The sequence below is a fragment of the Castor canadensis genome, chromosome 3 (genome assembly GCF_047511655.1).
Source record: "Castor canadensis chromosome 3, mCasCan1.hap1v2, whole genome shotgun sequence".
In the NCBI taxonomy this organism is placed as follows: domain Eukaryota; kingdom Metazoa; phylum Chordata; class Mammalia; order Rodentia; family Castoridae; genus Castor; species Castor canadensis.
In genome coordinates this window covers 19,841,283-19,856,397 of record NC_133388.1, presented here as the reverse complement: position 1 = coordinate 19,856,397, position 15,115 = coordinate 19,841,283, and the positions used below count along the sequence as shown (strand labels likewise).

At 37.2% G+C, this 15,115-nt stretch overlaps 1 protein-coding gene across 8 annotated transcripts in view; it reads left to right on the top strand.

The window, feature by feature from the left end:
• The window catches only part of Zc3h14 (zinc finger CCCH-type containing 14), a 53,180-nt gene that overhangs the window by 328 nt on the left and 37,737 nt on the right, over positions 1 to 15,115 (top strand). For 4 of the 8 annotated variants that reach the window (XM_074067375.1, XM_074067373.1, XM_074067371.1 and 1 more), the window contains exons 2-8: positions 203 to 245; positions 7,662 to 7,776; positions 10,994 to 11,034; positions 11,571 to 11,766; positions 12,210 to 12,639; positions 13,303 to 13,463; positions 13,842 to 13,942. In XM_074067375.1, coding sequence (XP_073923476.1) covers positions 203 to 245; positions 7,662 to 7,776; positions 10,994 to 11,034; positions 11,571 to 11,766; positions 12,210 to 12,639; positions 13,303 to 13,463; positions 13,842 to 13,942 — 1,087 coding nt within the window. Of the gene's footprint in view, positions 1 to 202; positions 246 to 7,661; positions 7,777 to 10,993; positions 11,035 to 11,570; positions 11,767 to 12,206; positions 12,640 to 13,302; positions 13,464 to 13,841; positions 13,943 to 15,115 lie in introns of all 8 variants that reach the window. The other 4 variants (XM_074067374.1, XM_074067372.1, XM_074067370.1 and 1 more) reach the window with 1 other exon arrangement.

The following is a 15,115-nucleotide window of genomic DNA, read 5'->3' as shown; positions in this document are numbered from 1 at the left end:
GGCCTCGGGGACGTGTGCGGGGCCGGCGGAAGCCATCCCCGGCGGCGCGGTGGCAGTGTGGGGGGAGGGGGGGGGTCGAGCGCCTCCCCGCCCCCACCCCGCTTCCGAGCCCAGGGGCGGGCGCCGCGCCGCTCTGCGCTGCGGGGGCTTGGGTGTCCTAGAGTCGCGGTTTTCAAGTGCACGTTTGTTTTTTCCCCCGCAGAGTGCCATTAAGGGGAAGTTGCAAGAATTAGGAGCTTACGTGGGTAAGTTTGTTGTTGTTGTTAGCCTAGTAGGGTGTCGCGTTTGCAGCTGATTGAATTTGAGGGCGTGCATTCAGGCCACTGTACTTTTGACATTTTCCCTTTTCCGTGTTTAAACCCGATACTCCCTGGCTGTTACCCTCGTTTCATTGAATGGTTTATAGCCACCTTCATTCCCCACCCCATCCCACATAAGATGTTTTGCGATGGTTTAGCTTCCTCTGCCACATTTTCTATAACGTCCTAATTTTGTTCTATGTTTTTGCCGTTCTTGTTATTTTTTTTTTTCTCTTAACCTTTATTTTCAGAGCTATCATTTTGGATAGAATTTTTTTCCTTTTTTTCTTCGTTGGGGGAGGGGTTTGAACTCAGGGCTTCGCGATTGCAAAGCAGACGCTCTTACCACTTGAGCCATGCCTCCAGTCCATTTTGCTCTGGTTATTTTGGAGATGGGGGTCTCCCGGACAATTTGCCCATGCTGCCTTGAACTGATCCTCCTGATCTCAGCCTCCCAAGTAGTTAGGATTACAGGTGTGAGCCACAGGCACCCAGTTTCCATAGAATGTTGATGCTCCTGGCATTTGCCTCTGTAATGGTTCAGTGAGTTTTATCTTCAGATCTCTTTTGTTCTTCTCACCACTTCTAATTTGCAATGGTAAGTTCTCTTTTTCCCTCTAATTTGCAGCGGTAAAGTTTTCTTTCTCCCTTTTCTTGTAGCCTAGCCCTTTATGTGTGTGTGTGTATTTATTTATGTATATGTACATATATATTTAATATCCCGAGTTGTGTAAACAGGGAAACTGAACAAAGTTTTATGGATTTAAACCTGGGGCCGTTTGACTCCAAAGCTACAGAGCTGGGCTCTGGTGGTGGCTCACACCTGTAATCCTAGCTACTTATGAGGCAGAGATCAGGAGGATCATGGTTCCAAGCCAGCCGGGGCAAATAGGTTGTGAGACCCTATCTCAACAACAACAACAAAAAAACCCATCACATATAAAGGGCTGGTGGAATGGTTGAAGGCCCTGAGTTCAAACCCTAGTACCGCAAAAAAAACCCAAAAAACCTACAATTTAGGACAGTAGTTCTCAAAGCATACGGGACCCTAAGAATTTCTGAAGTCCGAATTATTTTCATATTATACTAAGACTTAACCACTTTCACTGTGTTTACATCTAGATTATGCAAAAGCAGTGGTTGGTAAACCTGCTGGTACGTTAGCTTGAATCAAGGTTGTCACGCCAGATTTTACTAGAAATTATATTTAAATCACTGCCTACTTGCAGTTTAAAAGAAAAACCAGTTCCACATAAGAATGTCATTGATGATGCAATAAAATTCATATTTTTTTGTGGGCGGGGGGTTACCTGGGCTTGAACTCGGGGCCTCATGCTTGCTAGGCCTTGATCTACTGCTTGAATTATTTCACCAGCCCTGTTTTGTGTTGGGTTTTTTTTGAGATAGGCTCTCTCGAACTATTTGCCTGAGCTGGCCTCAACCTGTAATCCACCTGATCTCTGCCTCCCAGGAAGCTAGGATTACAGGCATGACCCACTGGCGCCCTGCTTAAAATTAATATTTTTTTAGCCTTGGCCTTTCACTACATCTTTTTAGTATTCTGTTTCTGAGGAAATACAAGTGTTCACAAAGCACTTCTGTGGTATGCTGAAAAGATAGCTGTTAATACTAAAAGACTTTTGTGGCCAGGTGCAGTGACTCACTTCTGTAATCCCACCCCTTGGAAAGCAGAAATCAAGAATATCACTGTTTGGGCCAGCATGGGCAAAAGTGTAGACAAATCTTTTTTTTTTTTAAATATTGGGGTTTGAACTAAGGGCCAACACCTTGAGCCATTGCACCAGCCCTGTTTTATGGAGGTATGGTCCTTTGAACAATTAGCCTGGGTTAACTTCAAACTGTGATCCTCCTGATTAGCTAGGATTACCACGGGTGCCAGCTATAAGTTAGGCTTGGTAGTCCACCTGTGCTTCCTGCATAAGTAGGAGGATCAGGTCTAAGTTGGATCAACTAAACAAACATGCAAAAAAGACCCTATCTGAGAAATAAAATTGAAGCAAAAAAAAGGGCTAGCGGTGGTATGGCTCAAGTGATAGAGGGCTTGCCTTGCAAGCTTGAGGCCTTGAGCTCAAACTAGTACCACCAAAAAAAAAAAAGGAGAAAAAAAGATGTGTATGATTGAGTTGATCACTACCCTAGGCACCTTTTTCATGCAACATCATGTTTACTTCTAAGAAGTGATAAACTGGTTTCATGTACTCAGGTATTTATGTTGCCTGTAAATTGAACTTTCAGATGAAAATTATATTTTTGGAAAATTCTGCCTCCATGAGCTTGACCCAGTGCTGAAAGAATTTGCAATAACATGGAATCATTAATAAATTAATTTTTATATTATATAATGAAATGTACACATCTGGTTCACTAACTCAGTGAACCAGTATTTTCCAAGTGGCCAGTGCATAATATTAAGAAACTATGTGTGGGTAAAAGAGCGATCAAAACCACAGAATGTATCAGTGGATTTTCTTGTAGCAGGGTGCAAAAAGTAATTGATGACAGTAGTTTTAGATTTTATGTTACTACTAATTTACTTAAGAACTTAGCACTTGTTGCGGAATGCTATTGGCTCATTCCTATAGTCCCAGCTACTTGGGAGGCAGGAGATCAAGGATGGTGGCTCAAGGCTAGCCTGGGCAAATAATTTGAGATACCCCCATTTCCAAAGTAACCAGAACAAAAATGGGCTGGAGGTGTGACTTAAGTAGTAGGGTACCTGCTTTGCAAGCGCAAAGCCCTGAGTTCAAGCTCCAGTCCCACCAAAAAAGAAAAAAAGAAATTACCACTTGTTCCGTTTTATTGTAATATCACAGAAGACTATCCATATTATCTTTAAAAGCTATTAAAATACTCCCTTTTCATGAGACTAGATTTTCTTCATATTCTTCATTGTGAATGTTACCACAACAGATTAAATGCAAGAATCAGAAATTAGACTCCACCTGTCTGAAGATATTAAAGATATAACAATAGAAAACAAAGCCACTCTTTGCACCTAATTTTTGTTTTGGAAACCTTAGTTTTAATGAAAAATTTTTATTAATGTAATTGGGTTATTAACATGTGATACATGTGTTAGTTTGAACTCAGGGTTTTGTGTTTGCAAAGCAGTCACTCTTATAACTTGAGCCACACCTCTCATCCATTTTGCTCTGGTTATTTTGGAATTGGGGGTCTTACGAGCTGTTTGCCTGGGCTGGCCTTATACCTCGATCCTACTGATCTCACTCTCCCAAATAACTAGTATTATAGGCGTGAGCCACCAGCACCCAGCTGATAGGTGTATTATTTCAACATGAATTAACAAATCCTTTTAAGAACTCTCCATGTTAGCCAGTCATGGTGGCACAATCCTGTAAGCTACTTGAGAGGCAGAGATCAAGAGGACTGGTGGCTTGAGGCCAGCCTGGGCAAAAAGTTCAAAAGATCCCATCACAGCCAATGGCTGGACACGATGGTATATGCCTGTCGTCCCAGCTCAGCTGGAAAGCACAAGGTCCAGGCTAGCCAGGGCATAAAGCAAGGCTCTTACCTCAAAAATAACCTATGCAAAAAGGGCTGGCAGAGTGGCTCAAGTGTCAGAGCACCAGCCTACCCCTGAGTTCAATCTCCAGTACTGGTGGGAAATACCCATTTTAATTTTCTATGGTAAATATTAATAGATATAACCCACATAAATCAGAAAGGGAGCCTGCTGAGACCAAACAATTTGGGAATTGGTAGTATGTGAATTACTTACTATTTGATAGGCAGATTTCAAAAATACTTGTCAGGATTGTTGTAAGACTTTAACAAATAAGAAAAGTGAAGCTCAGAGAAGATGACCAGGATTTACTTATTCTTCATTCAGCACTTCATGGATGCCAGCTGTGAACCAGAAACTTGTGGCTTTTAAAAGAGATCCACAGAACACCTAGTGAGCACTTTTTAATTCTAGCATATGAAAGCACAAGGAAATGTTCAGTGATCTTAAATTCAATCTTCATGGTAACTTCTATCATTGGTATAAACAATTACTAACCAAGAATTTTGAGCCTGTTAAAAAACCTGGTTCTACCTGGACACAGGTGGCTTATGTGTATAATTGTAGCTACTCAGGAGACACAAATCAGGAGGAGCAATGTTCAAAGCCAGCCTAGGGAAGTATAGTTTGAGAGAAGACTCTAGCTTGAAAATACTCAACACAAAAACAGGGCTGGCAGAGTAGCTCAAGTGGTAGAGCGTGTGCCTAGCAAGCGCAGGGCCCTAAGTTCAAACCTCAGTACTGCTAACAAAAAAAAATCAAAACAACAACAAAAAACCCTGGTTCTGATCTTAATCAGTCCATCATGAAATAAAATTGTAGTAAAAACATATTATAGTTTTTAAAACATTTTCATATATTTGTTCCTGACTACAGTGGTAGGGTGGGAGTGGCAGGTAGTGTTACTCCTTTTTCAAATAAAAAAAGTGGAGTTTGGAGAGGACTACATTAGAGCTTGTCAATAGCAGGTTGAAGATGAAGGAACTCAGGCCTTTGGGGTCCTTAATTTCTGTTATGTTAACTTTATAGTGGAAACTTAGCTAAAGAATTGGATTAAAGTGAGTGCTCCTTCAGAACACCACCAGAACACCAAAATCTGCCCCAGCATGTTACACATTCACCATTATCCCAGCTTTGTTGCTAATGATCAGAGGATTTTTTTGTTTTTTTCCTTATCTGTGGGATTGAATCTAGGGCCTCCAGGAGTTCTACCACTAACCTGTACCCCCAACTTGGAAATTTCTTAAGGGCAGAGATTTCATGTTTGCTGTGCCCTAGGAGAGGGCCTGATATTTTGTAAATGTCTATTGATTAAGTAGGTAAATAGAGGTCACCCTTCAACTGTTTGAAAATAGAACACATTATTAATTCATGTTTACAATTAGCTGCCTTATTATTTATATGTGTATACTCTTTCTCCTTTTGAAAAGGGTGACTTTGCAACATCTGTCTTTATGCTTTGAAGAAGTCCTAGAACCCTTTAAGTTTACGAAAACAATCCTTCAGTAAATAGTTGAATATTTTCAAGGCATTGAGTAGGATACAAAGATGAACCTTTTTAAAAGGAGATAATAGAGTGTCATTTGTGTTTAAAATGGAGCATTTTAGTGAGATGGCAGTTAAAATTAATTCACAGTTTTCATTCACATTTTGAAGTATGAGCTTCCAGAAACCTTCAGAATTTTTATTTATATATTTTTTAGCATGCTGGTTTCAAATGAATTTGAGAAGACTATCAACTCTGCAAGAGTGTATCATGATCACATGTTAATTTTTCATTAGATTCTTAGTTTTCATTGTATGTTTACTTAGAAAAAAGCCTGTGGATTTCTAAAAGCTTTGCTGAGGGATAGATAATTGGCATACATTAATTCACATATATAAAAGCCAGAATTTGATATATTTTGACATGTATGTACCCAAAACCATTTCAATAATCAAGGTAATGAACCTTTAAAAAAAAAAAAAAAGTAATGCTGGCTGGCTGGCTGAGTGTCTCAAGTGGTAAGAGTGCCTGCCTAGCTAGTGTGAGACCCTGAGTTCAAACCCCAGTGCTACCAAGACAACGACAAAAAACTGAACCTATCAGGGTAGGGGATTGTTCATTGATAAACTGCTTGTCTAGCGTGTGTGTGAGGCCCAAGGCTTGATTCCCAGCACCACCAAAGAAAAAGAATGAACATATCTGATCATTCTCATTCTCTTTAGAGATGACCCACTTTCAGTCTATTTAAAGTGTACTCCTTTCCTAATAAACTTTACTATCACTTCACTGAAAAAAAACAAAAAAGATACTCATTGCCCCTGAAAGTTTCTAGGGGCTGCTTTGTACCTCTTCCTTATAACTTTCCTGCTCGTACCCATACCCAGGCAACCACGGATTTCATACAAAATTTTAGAAATGGAAATGGACTCACAGTGACAGCAAAGCCCAATTTGTATCGTTGACATGAAGCAGAAAAACTGTCAAGACTACCCAAGTATTCTGAATTTTTTGTCTTTTGATCTTTTCTGAGTTAACAAGTGATGGCTTATACTAGGTACTATGTATAAATAAGCAACCAGCTTGCTTACTATAATTGTTAGAAAACAGTGGGAGCTATTTGATACTCTAGGAAGAAAAGTTAACAGCCACTTGTTCTTTTATTTTCTTAGATATTGTGTACTTCTGTGAAACATTCTGACTTTTCCCTTTTGTAGAGCATACCGTCAATATATTTGTGGTTCTTTTGAACTCAACTTTGGATATTTTTCTTTGAAACAAATGTCTGAGGCCAGGCATGGCGGTTCACAACTATAATCCCAGCATAATCAGAAGCTGAGGCAGGAGGATCATGAATTTAAGGGCAACCTAGGTTACATAGAGAGACCCTATGTCAAAAAAACCAAAATACCCGAATGTCTGATAGTAATTCTGAAATAAAGCTTTCTGCCCATGTGGAAATATGATTATTTTAAGTATTAAAGAAGTTTTAGTAAAATTTTTTTGTTTTGTTTTTTGGTAGGTATCAGAATTCCTGATAATGGAGTTTCCTTCCTTATTATCAAAGATTTGTTTTGCTTTTTAAATTTTTTTCTTGGTCCTAGACCTTATCCTCATAATTATTGTGTAGGGTTACTGCTGTGAGCATAAAACTGAGTTGAGTTGACATTATTGAACTAATTTTGTGTGTGTGTGTGGTGTTGAGGATTGAACAGAGGGCAGTGCACATGCTCAGCAAGCACTTTTCCTCTGAAGTATACTTCCAGCCTCTACTGAACTAATCTTTTTTGTTGTTCTTTGAGCTTATTTTAAGATTGTAATTTTTAAGTTATGTAGCATTTTGGATATTTTTAGTTTATTCAATATTGCTGCAAGTTTATTACACAGAGTAATTGAAGTCTGTCTTTACCAAGGATAAAAAGATTTTCTCTAAAGAAATGAGGAAATAATTTGAAATATAATCAAATGGAAAATTGAGTAAAACTCAGTTATTCTTGGAGAATATCTGTCCTTTCTAGAAGCTTCTCTAGCATTATTAAAGATTTCTTTCAAGGAAATGAATTCGGTCTTAAGATTGAGCCTGTAATCCAGAATGTCTATATGTTATAAAAGTAGGAGCTCATTAGTTATTTCTAATTCCTACCTTTCTGATTGGAGGACTTAGGGAATGAAGGGAGAAAAAGAAAGCTGACCTTTCTTGTCATACATAATTCCAATAGAGTGATATACTGATCCTAAAGCTACATCTGTATCTTCAAGCACATCAGCTTTAAATACAAAGAAATATTTTAAGGAAAAGATAAAAAGGTTTTGTTATACTTTTCCTTTTAAATAGATGAAGAACTTCCTGATTACATTATGGTGATGGTGGCCAACAAGAAAAGTCAGGACCAAATGACAGAGGACCTGTCCCTGTTTCTAGGGAACAACACAATTCGATTCACCGTATGGTATGTTTCTGAGTTTCTATACTTCAGATCAAAGTTTGCAGAAGTCACTGTAGGTATTCTGTTTAGGAAGAGATTCTCTCCTCAGTGTGGAGAGGCTGTTCGTGAGCAATTAAAAGCATGGCTTCTGGAGCCAGACTACCAGGGTTGAAGTCTGGCTTTGCATCTTGCCTTGCTTTCTCCATCTGTAAAATGAGAAGAGTAAATCACCGGCTTTATAGAATTGTGTTAAATTAGCTAATATGTATACAGTGTTTACAGATGTGCATACGTTTCCCGTAGGAGTTCCCCCTGATTGTATGACATCTGCTGTTATGTTTCCACTATCAACTTCTGCATCTTATTCCTTCCCCTTAGCAAAGTCAGTTACAAACAACACTGAATACCAAATGTTCATACTACATTGGTTTCCTGTACTGCTTTTTCAAGTGAGTTACCTCTTAAGAGGGCAAGTTTGTTTTTATTTCATTATTACTACTCTTTTGTGGCACTAGGGTTTTTGAACTAAGGGCTTCTCACTTTCTAGGCAACACCTTCAGCCAAGTTTTTGTTTTCTCCCAATGCTGGAGATGGAACCTAGGGCTTCCTGCATGTTAGTCAAGTACTCTACCACTGAGTCACATCCCCAATCCTATTTTCTTTTTAATTCTTTTTTATTTTTTAAACTCATGTATGCCTTCATTTGACAAAATTCTCAGTCACTTTTACGGTTTCAAATTTTAAAATAGGCTACCCCCCCCCCTCCCCCCCCCCCTGTGGGTTGGGGTTTGAACTCAGGTCTTTGCATTTGTAAAACAGGCACTCTACCGCTTGAGCCACCTTCCGGTCCATTTTGCTGTGGTTATTTTGGAGATGGGGGAGGGTCTCACAAACTATTTGCTCAAGATGGCCTCCTAATCTCAGCCTCCCATGTAGCCAGGATTACAGGCTTGAGTCCCTGGTGCAAAATAAATAAATAAATAAATAAAAATAAAAGCATCCTTTTTTTTTTCTCTCTCTTTTTTTATTTTATTTTATTTTATTATTCATATGTGCATACAAGGCTTGGGTCGTTTCTCCCCCCTGCCCCCACCCCCCCCCCCCCTTTTTTTTTTTTTTTTTTTCTCTTTATTTGTTGGTACTGGGGTTTAAACTTAGGACTTCACTCTTGGTAGATGTGCTTTATCACTGATCATGCTACTAGCCCTTTTTGTATTAACTTTTGTTTTGAGGTAGAACTTTGCTTTATACCTTAGCCAGCCTAGACTGCAATTCTTCTGGTTGTGCTTCTCCGCATAGCTGGGATGACAGGTGTGCGCCGCTGCATCTAGCCATTGGTAGAGATGGAGTCTCAGGAATTTGCCTGGGATGGCTTCAAACCTAGATACTCCTGATCTACACCTTCGTAGTAGCTAGGATTACAGGCTTGAACCACCCTGCCCAGCCCTGAAGTGTCCTTTTTTCGAACCATATATTACTTTAGGTTGAGAATAATGACTAAAAGCTTGATTTAATTTAAGCAGGCCAGGTCCTGGTACCAGGTTTGAAGTAGAGTGAGAATGGGAGAGAATAATGATATAGCTGAAGACAGAGTCAGGTAATTCTTATGTAAGGGCAGTGAAAGGTGATGATGGAGCAAAGTTGAGTGAACAGTTGACTTAATTTGAGTAGCACTAAGGCCTCTTATTAAGGAGGGAGAGGATGCTTGTTAACTTCTGCCTTTAAACAAAAGGTTTTGTGCATGGTGTTTTTTTGTCCCAGCAGCCAACTGTATGTTTTATAGCTCTTGTGAGGACACCTTGAAATTCTGCACAGAATTCTCAGGTTTATATTGCACAATTTTGGAGATCAGTATTAGAGTGCAGTGGTCCTCATGTATTATGATATGCACATAGCTTCAGTGTGGATGACCTAACCTACTTATTACAGGTTGTCTTATTCCTTACCAGAGAAACAAACAAACATGGTGCTTTTAAATTGGGAAAATTATACCATTACTGTGAGTCCTTTTTTTGTTTTAAGTTATCAACAGTCCAAGTAGTTGTTTTGTTTCATAAACATTTTCATGGCTCAACCTTGGTTTACTTTGGATTACTTTGGGTTTGAGTCTAGCTAGTCTCAGATGGGAGATTGACCTAGTAGATCTTTTTTCAAATAACTTGATGGAATACTTAAGACAGATTTCATAATGAACCAACCATTAACTGAATCCAAACTTAAAATCAAATTAATTCAACTTCCTCATTTTGGTGTAAGTTCAGTTCTTCTACATGTATTGAAACAATGGATAGTATGTGCATTTGAGACTTTGCTTAAGTGTTCATTAATATCCATCAGATAAATTATTCTATCTTTTTTTGTTTGTTTGTTTGAGCCCCTGACATTTTATTTTTGAGTGAGTGGGGCTCTCAGTGAAATAGTATAATGGGATTTCTAGTGTTCTGGGGGAACTTCTTAGAAGGACTGCAGAGCAAATTTGCCTCGTATGTAACTACAACAATAGGCTGTTATAAGCAAGGTAATGGCCTGTGCTTGCTTAATTTTGAAAATAGTGAAATGGTACAGTATATTTTCATGTTAACTTTTTTCACCTGTCAGAATTAAATTGTCCAAGAAATCATATAAGTACTTCTAAATATGAACATATAAGCGGGAGGTATAGCTCAGTGGTAGAATGTGTTCTTAGTATACATGAGACCCTAGGTTCAGTCAGCAACATCAAAACAAAATTGTGCGTGTGTGTGTGTGTGTTTATTCAAACTGATTAAATTGTGGCAGCAATCAGTAACATTTCATGTTTGGGGTACTTTATTTCGTTTTAGTATAAGCTAGAATATTTAGCTCTTAAGAAGCAAGGGGACATTTTTGTAGACCAGGACACTAATCAGATGATGTCTTTGCTTCCCTCTCTTTTATGGTTTTGCTGCTGGTGTTTGAACCCAGTACCTTGTGCATGCTGAGAACTTGCTCTGCCACAGAACCATACACCCAGCTCCATTTGCCCTTACTTTTGCAGCAGTTAGATGTTGAAAAAAAAATTTGGATTTTTGATGGACTTCTCCGGAATTCACATAAGTCCTTTTTTAAAAAAAATTGAAAATAGAATGTTAATTTTAGTGCCATTTATTAAATACCTTATATCAGAATTTATCTGTATACAATTTTATGTAATTGGGAGTGGGAATTGAATTAAAATCTTTCTTAATGGAGGCTTAGTTTTGTTTTTTGTTTTTTTTTTTAGGCTTCATGGTGTGTTAGATAAACTTCGCTCTGTTACAACTGGTAAGATTTATAAAACTGAGGGGATTTTGGAATTTCTGCTTGATATAGCATGTGATTCTTTACTTTTTAAAGTAATTTTTACACCGCTTTAAAAATACCTCCTAAACTTTGAAAATAATGGTTCATGTGAACTTTATAAGGAGCACATTTTTGTGAATTTTAATAGCACTAAATTTACTATTAATTAAATGATAACTTAAGTGTGGGCTAAAAATTTAACCTCAAGGATGTCTCACTATTTTATAATGAAAATGACTTAGAAGCACAGTAATAATAAACCGGATAAGTTATTAATATGTATGGAGTAATACTCAGCTGTTTTTAGTAATATTCAAAATGTAACATCAGAATACACATAAAATCTTTTTCAAAATGGGTATATATACTCATTGTCAAAAATCACCTTTGAGGTAATTTTTATTTACATTTTAAACATTCCTACAATAAACCTGTATTAGTTTTGAATTGCTAATGAAAGAGGAAAAGGTTTAAAGTAATAAAAGTGGATTACAAGGGCCATGTCTTCTTCTTTCCAGAACCCTCTAGTCTCAAGTCTTCTGATACCAACATATTTGATAGTAATGTGCCTTCAAGCAAGAGCAATTTTAGTCGGGGAGATGAGAGAAAGCATGAAGCTGCAGTGCCTCCCCTTGCCATTTCTAGTACTAGAGCTGACAAAAGAGATTCCAGAGTTTCTACAAGTTCACAGGAACAGAAAACCACTAATGTCAGGTAAGTAACATTAGTGCTATAGCAGATAGGAATGGGTGTGTGACATTTACATTAGTTTTTATATCTATCAGTTGCTGTTTTCAGCAGTTTTTGGAAACAGTGATCATGAGCAACTTTTTGAATAAAATAATGAACGGATAAGATCTTAGTATTTTATTTCAAATGTAGTAAGTCAGAGTTTAAAGAATGTAACTTGAAAGTACTTTTGAATAAAGTATATAAAGGAAGTATCCACACATTTTCCTTAAAGTTTTTTTTTTTTTTTTTTTTTTTTTGTGGGACTGAGGTTTGAACTCAGGACTTTGTGCTTGCAAGGCAGATGCTCTGCCATCTGGGCCACACCTCCAGTCTTTCTTAAAGTTTTCTAAACAAGTGTTCTTTGAAGATTTGGAGATAAAAATTGCTCTAACTTGGTTATAATATATTTTTTGTTTTTTTAGCAGACAGACTTACGATGATGGAGCTGCAACCCGACTAATGTCAACAGTGAAACCTCTGAGGGAGCCAGCACTCTCTGAAGATGTGATTGACATTAAGCCAGAACCAGATGATCTCATTGATGAAGATCTCAATTTTGTGCAGGAGAATCCCTTATCTCAGAAAAAACCTACAGTGACACTTGCCTACGGTTCTTCTCGTCCTTCTATTGAAATTTACCGACCACCTGCAAGTAGAAATGCAGATAGTGGTACTCCTTTGAATAGGTTGCAATTTCAGCAGCAGCAAAACAGTATTCATGCTGCCAAGCAGCTTGATATACAGAACAGTCAGGTGTATGAAACAGGACGTTTGTGTGAACCAGAAATGCTTAACAGTTTAGAAGAGACTTACAGTCCCTTTTTCAGAAACAACATGGAAAAAATGAATATTGAGGTTTGTATATATTTTTAAATTCTGCCTTATTAGACTGGAATTTGACTTGATACTAAATAGTATGTGAAGTAAATAAATATGTATTGCAGGTTTATTTTAAACTGATTTCTCTGGTATTCAGAGTATTAAAAAAGTCAGGTTTTTCTCTCCATGCCCAGGTTCTTAGATTTATAGCACATATTTATCATATTTATATCATTATCATATCTTAGACTTATATGTTTCTATGTTTATTTATATTTATACTTTTTTCTTTGCATTTTTATTAGGATATATCCGTTACACAGATAATTCTGAATAGCTCCCACTATCTCTCCCCTGCCATGTAATCTGGCATTTGAGTTAGTTTTGTCCTTTCATCATAATTTGAGGGGTTTTAGGTCAGTTTTTGATTGTTCATTGAACTTGTTTATCATAATTACTAGTAAGCCATGAAATAGTTTCCCCGATAGTTCTGCTTACAACTCTATAAAATGAATGTTATATGCTCTTGTTTTAGCTGAACATTGGCAATTTGAAGTTATATTTATATTTTTAAAGGAAACCAGAAAGTATCTTGTGAGTTCTTTATATGATTGTCTTTTTCTTAAAATAGAAAAATATTTTGTGGTAGAGCTTTGCTGTTTTCTGAGACTAGGTAAGCATAAATTTATCTGATTGCAGGATGAAAACTTTAGGAAGAGAAAGTTGCCTGTGGTAAGTTCAGTTGTTAAAGTAAAAAAATTCAATCATGATGGAGAAGAAGAGGAAGATGATGATGATTATGGCTCCCGAACAGGCAGCGTGTCTAGCAGTGTGTCAGTGCCAGCAAAACCTGAAAGGAGGTACCTGAGCATGGCTGTAAATTAATCTTTACCTGTGTGGAACCTGAGGACTTGTGCTTGTTAGGCAAGGGTTCTTTGATGATGATGATCATGGAAATAATTATTTGAGTAATTGCATGTAAGACTTTTCTGTTGCCGTGGAGAAACACTAATGAAAGATCTTAAAATTAAAAACAAATTCAATGGGAGAGAAAAGCTGTGCTAATCTAGATTCATTATTATAAAAAGTTACAAGGTTCCAACGTAGTTGGCATTGTCTAACAACTACAGCTGGTCTATTTAAAACACACAGTTGTAGTGAAGGCATAATGGATGGTTAGCATGTAAAGAACTGAAATTTAAAGTGTTACAAAATTACATTTTTTTAAACTCTTTTAGACCTTCTCTTCCACCTTCTAAACAAGCTAACAAGAATCTAATTTTGAAGGCTATTTCTGAAGCTCAAGAATCTGTAACAAGAACAACTAATTATTCTGCAGGTAATTTAGATGTCATGTATTGACATTGGGTAGAGGGTTTTTTTTTGTTTTGGTGGTATGGGTTTGAACTCAGGGCTTTGTACTTGGTAGGTTGGTGCGTGCCCAAGTGATTTCTTTGGTAAGTTGAAAATGTTTGCACCCCGAGTTGTGGTAAAGGTACCTGTCAGATAGCAAGACCAAGATGTAGTTCCTTTGTATAAGAATGGTTTTAAATGGAGATTTGACAGTTTGAGAACTGTCATTGAGCACAATTACAATGCCTTTATTCTCTCTTTCCAATGTGTGTGAAGTAGATAATATGTAGAAATATTAAAGCAGATTTTGATTTAAAAATAAGACTTTCATATTAATTGCATTAAATTGAACCTTACATGTGAATTTATCACATAGGTATGGAACAACATTGGATAATAATAAGTTCCTAAAGTTAAAGAAATTTTTATTTTTATGGTGCTAGGGATTAAACCCAGGCCTCCCTCATGTTAGGTAAGTGCTCCACCACTGAGCTGCATCCCTTGCCTCAGGAAAGAAATTTGCTTAAAAGTAGTGCATAAATAAGTTACTTTCTTTCCCATCACTGGAACTCATTAATAGAAAAAAGGCAGCAAATTGACTCATTTGTAATGTACTCCCTAATCATAGTAGAAAACACTAATTCATTTTATGACAGAATATTGAGGTATAACATGCCTTTTTAAAAAAAGAAAAAGAAAAAAACATTTTTAAAATTTTTACTATGGATTTGATAAATGCTTTTACAGCATTGCTGTTTGTCCATTCTCTCTGTTTATTTATTTGGAAGGGGTACTGGGGTTTGAATTTAGAGCCTCATGCTTGCTAAGCAGGAGCTCTACCACTTGAGCCACACCCCAGCCCTGTCCATTCTCTCTCAAATCTTTTTTTGTGACCCCTTCCTGAAGTTGAAGTAAACTGCCATTGGTTTTTGATTCTGTCTCCTATTCATTCCTAATTTAAACTCAAACATAAACAGATTTTAAAATATAAAATAAGGATTATCAAAAGGTCAAAATTTGACCTAACAGTTTATCTATTTACGTTTACTTTTCTGGTCTAAAATAAGAGATTTAGAGAATTTCCATTACCTTGAAATGTCCTGTTTTTATAAATAGTTGGAGATTCCTAAATTTTAAGAAGTAGCATTGAAGCATTCTT